At 68.9% G+C, this 4151-nt stretch overlaps 1 protein-coding gene across 1 annotated transcript; it reads left to right on the top strand.

Moving 5' to 3' along the window:
* Window positions 1-870: 870 nt before the first annotated feature.
* EMIHUDRAFT_120454 (hypothetical protein) lies at window positions 871-3906 on the top strand (the record flags this gene model as incomplete). The annotated part of the gene is made up of 6 exons (XM_005763366.1): window positions 871-1210; window positions 1435-1566; window positions 1694-1737; window positions 2052-2079; window positions 3287-3722; window positions 3792-3906. The coding sequence occupies 6 exons, from the start codon at window positions 871-873 to the stop codon at window positions 3904-3906; spliced, it is 1095 nt and encodes a 364-aa protein (XP_005763423.1).
* Between the last annotated feature and the right edge of the window lie 245 nt (window positions 3907-4151).

Raw genomic sequence — 4151 nt, 5'->3', positions numbered from 1 at the left:
GGGGCCGCGTCAGGGCGGGGGCGCAGGCGCGCGCCCCGCCCGGCGCGCAGGCGCCAGTGCGGCGCGGAGGTTCTCCCACCCTCCATCCCCATCGCGCTCTATAAACTCTCACAAGCCTGTCTAGAGGTAGTGGGGGTTGCGTCGTGTGCCAAGCATGGCCATCACAGTCAGGCATGCTGATACTCTCGCAGTCTGCCCGTGTGTGTGCTTAGCCCCGCTCAGGCTTCTAACATGCTTGGTTGTCCCAACTTTGTTGCCACATCCCGCAGTTACGGTACGTGCTGGTAGCGAAAAACATTTATATCCGTTGGCGGCGCCTTTATGTGATCGGCGACTGAACTGTTCGTGGGGGCCCCGCGGCGACAGCCGGGCAGGCCTCTCGCGACGGCCGACGGCGACTGGCCGGCGCTGTCGGCGGGCGAGTTTGCGGCGCACGCGCTGCGCGTACGTAGGCGGCGCGTGGGCGGGTGGCCCGCCCGGCCGTCGGTGAGCACCGGACGCACGCGAGGGTCGCTGGGTCGGTCGGTCGGCTCCTAACTAACTCGCTGCATATAGTTAGTAGCGATGAGCTCACTAGCTAGAGCTCACACTAGAGGCCGTCATCGCATTCGCCCTGGGACCCAGCGCTGACTTCTGACTGTCGTTGCGGTCTATCCCTTTCTCGACTGTCTGAGCTGTGCGTCTTGGGTCCGTGGTTGTGTTTTTGTGCGGGTAGTCCCCCCCCATCCCCAGGGCCTCCAGGGCTCGCACCTCAACCTCTCACAGGCCAGCGCACAGCGCCATAGGAGGTATTTTCTTCTCAATAACAAGGCTGTGAACGGCGACTAGCTAGAGCAGCGGTCAAACATATACATACATACAGACAGGTGTATGTGGGATCTCCTGCTACCCGTCCTGCTTGTCTCCTCGCTGACGCTCAATCTCTTACTGGTCCGGGCCGTCGTCCCGCCCGATGTGGCCAGCCCGGTCACGGCTTGCTTCGTGATTGCCGAGCGGCTTCGAGGCGCGGTCAGCCTGCTCCGGGGCGCAGGCCTCGCAGCAGGCGGGGCCAGGGCCTCGGCTCGCAAGTCACCGGTCCAGCTGCCTCGCCACATGGTACCGGTCCGGCTGGAGGACGAGGACGAGGAGAACCCGGTGTGCGGAGGGAGTCTGCACGACGATCGGCCGTCCGCCGCGGGTCCACGCCGTTCACGGCAGGACGGCGGGGACGGTGGGCACCGCGCGCTCGCGGCCGCTGCGACGGCGGCTGTCTTTTCCGACCCGCACGGCGAGCTGCGCCCGCCGCCGCCCCCACGAGCGCCCCCCGCCACCCTGTGCTGCCACAGCCTTGCGTCTCCCCCACCCACGCCATCCGACCCCGAGACCTCCCGCCCCTAGAGCCTAGTCCCGCCCCGTGATCCCACCCCTCCGCTCCCGCCGCCTCCCGCCCCGCAGGGCCAGATGAGGAGGAGCGGGGCAGCGAGATCGCCAGCGACATTGCCCGCCCCCGCTGCTCGTCCAAGCTGTGGGGAGTCGGCAACACGCCCGGCGCGGCAGAGGCGGCCAGCTCAGTCGACGGGTCGGAAGGTTCGCGCCCGGCCGACCCCCCCGCCGCTGGAGCCCGCTGTGCCCCGACCCTGTCGCCACACCGCGGGCGACTGCCAGGGCCCGAGCCTCCTCACCTCCCCCGCCCCTTGCCCCCCCCTCGTGGCAGAGCCGGGAGATGCGGCGGCGGCCCTCGCGACTCGCAAAAAGCAGGTCACCGCCCGCCAGCTCCCGCCGAGTTAGGCCGCGACGTGGGGCTTCACCACAGGCAAGGCTGCCACACCGCTCTTCTCGCGTGGCTCCCCCGCAGGCGCGCCAGAGGCACCAGAGGCAGAGCCAGCGGAGGCGGAGCCGGGGCGGCGGCGACGACGCCGACGGCGGAGGAAGCCACGCGGGCGATGGCGCTGCGGACGGCGGCGAGGGGGGAGGCCGTCGCCGCGCCGAGCAGCGGTGTGTCTGGCACGGGCGCCTAGAGGGCCCCGCTGCAGAAGCCGACCCCCCGAGCCCCTCTGACTCCCGCCGCCCAGGTGCAGCGGATCTACCACAAGGTCGCAGGTCGGTTCTCAGCACGGGTCCATGCACGGGTCCTACACCGACGGCACGCTCCTCTCCGACCTCGCGACAGAGGCGAGAGAGCGCCGACATCTAGCCGAGATTGGACATCTCACCACCCTCTTGCTCTTCCCTCCTCCGACGCGACGCGAGAGCCGTTCCACCCCGCCACCCCCCCATCCCCTGCCACCCTCCACCTCCTTGCTGCCCGCGCCCTGCCTCGCCGCCGCCGCCACCGGCCCCACTCGCCACGCCGCCCCACTGCCCTCCGCGCCGCGCAGGTGTCGATCGCGCCGCTCTCTCACGGCGCGCCCGCCCGCCCCGCGCGCGCAGAGCGGCGGCGGCAGTCGAGAGGCGTGGGGGAGGCAGAGCCCGGAACGCTCTCGCTCCCTCTTCTGTAGGCGGACGCCCGCTCGGCCCGTCGGAGGAGGAGCTGGCGGCGCGCGCCGCCGTCGCCGCCGGGGAGAGGACGCGGGCGGCGCACGCGCAGCGGGAGCGCGTCATGGCGCACATGATCGCTCTCGACGAGGCCACCGGCCATGCCGAGCGCGACTTCGACTGACGACGCCCGCGTTTTGGCTTCTTGGTGTTTTACTTTCAATTTCATTTTTCGGCTCACACATAAAAGAAAACGAGTTGCGCAGCCGGACCAACACCCTGCCGACCACCTCCCACTCCGGCCCGCTTGCCCGCTCCCTCGCCACCCCTGGCGGCCATGTCACGGCGCGTGCGCTTCAGTGGCGACACCGTCGGTGGGTGTGATCGTAAGGTGAAGAAAGAGCTCAGCAACGCTTCAACCAGCACCGCCGCCGCCGCCGCCGAGGGTGCCGGCAACAACGAGCCTGACCGTAAGGTGAAGAAAGAGCTCAGCAACGCTTCAACCAGCACCGCCGCCGCCGCCGCCGAGGGTGCCGGCAACAACGAGCCTGACGAAAATTGTTCGTCCGTTCTTGACGACGGCACACCAGACGGAACGATTCACTGGCTCTCAATGAGCTTCCGCGACAAGTCGTTGGAGACCGAGCTCCGGCGGCGCAGCTGGAGCGACGCCTACCTGCTTCACCAACTTGCCATTGTGCTGATGGGCGCACACCACATAGCGGCGGTCGCACACGACTCGTCGCTGACGCCCATCTCGCTGATCTGGGCGCCGCTGTGCGTCTTTCAGCTCCTGAGCCGCCACACCATCCACGTCCACCTCGCCGACCAGGCGCGCGCGCATGGCTCGGATCGCGCATCCTGACGCTGCTCATCGTGGTTGGCACCTCGCTGCAGCGGCTCGCCCTCGCCGTGCCGGGCCTGCACCCGCAGGTCGCAAAGGACACCGCACTGGCCAGGTCGGGCGAGTTCGCGCTGCTCTTCATCATGCTGCACCTGTCGCACGTCGGCCTCGCGTACCGCCTCGTGCTGCACGCCTGCGTCACCCTCTCCCTCGCCACCTCCGGCTGGGGAGGCGACTCACGCGGCTGGACGCAGCTCGGCCAGCCCTTCGACACGCTGTACGTGGTGGTTGCAAACGTCGTGGGGGCGGCCATCGGCCACTGCGCAGAGGTCATCCTGCGCCGCGCCTTCTTCGCGCGCCACGTCGAGCGGCGGCGTGCGGACGTCGTCATAGAGCGGCTCGAGCGCGAGAAGCAGCGCGCCCAGTGCGACACTGCCTGAGCATTCGCCCGGCCGCGCAGAGCGCCTCTTGACACCGCCTCGGGTGTGAGCAGGTACGACTACGAGCTGCTCGCCCACGAGATCCGGCGCTCCACGGTCACCTTCTCTGGCTACGCCTCCAGCGCTGGAGCCTACTCGGCCGGATCGACCGATGCGACCGACCGGTGAAGTCGTGGCGCACCGGGCCAGCCCCCCATGCGCCATGCGCCATGCGCCATGCGGGCCTACGAGCTATAACCTACAGGTCATGCAAAATAAATCTGAGAAATATTGCGGGCGTATCGTCGAAACCCCAAAGTCAGCGTTGCAGAGCTGCGAGAAGCGATGGGCGCCCCTCTAAACGCCCATAGAGCCACCGCCTCGCTCGCCCGAGCCGCTCCGAGTCGTCCGACTGGAGGAGGGCGCTGCGCTCG

Source organism: Emiliania huxleyi, assembly GCF_000372725.1.
Source record: "Emiliania huxleyi CCMP1516 unplaced genomic scaffold EMIHUscaffold_637, whole genome shotgun sequence".
NCBI lineage: Eukaryota > Haptophyta > Isochrysidales > Noelaerhabdaceae > Emiliania > Emiliania huxleyi.
Note: the sequence above shows the minus strand (reverse complement) of the source record. Positions and strands in the feature narration are given on the sequence as shown.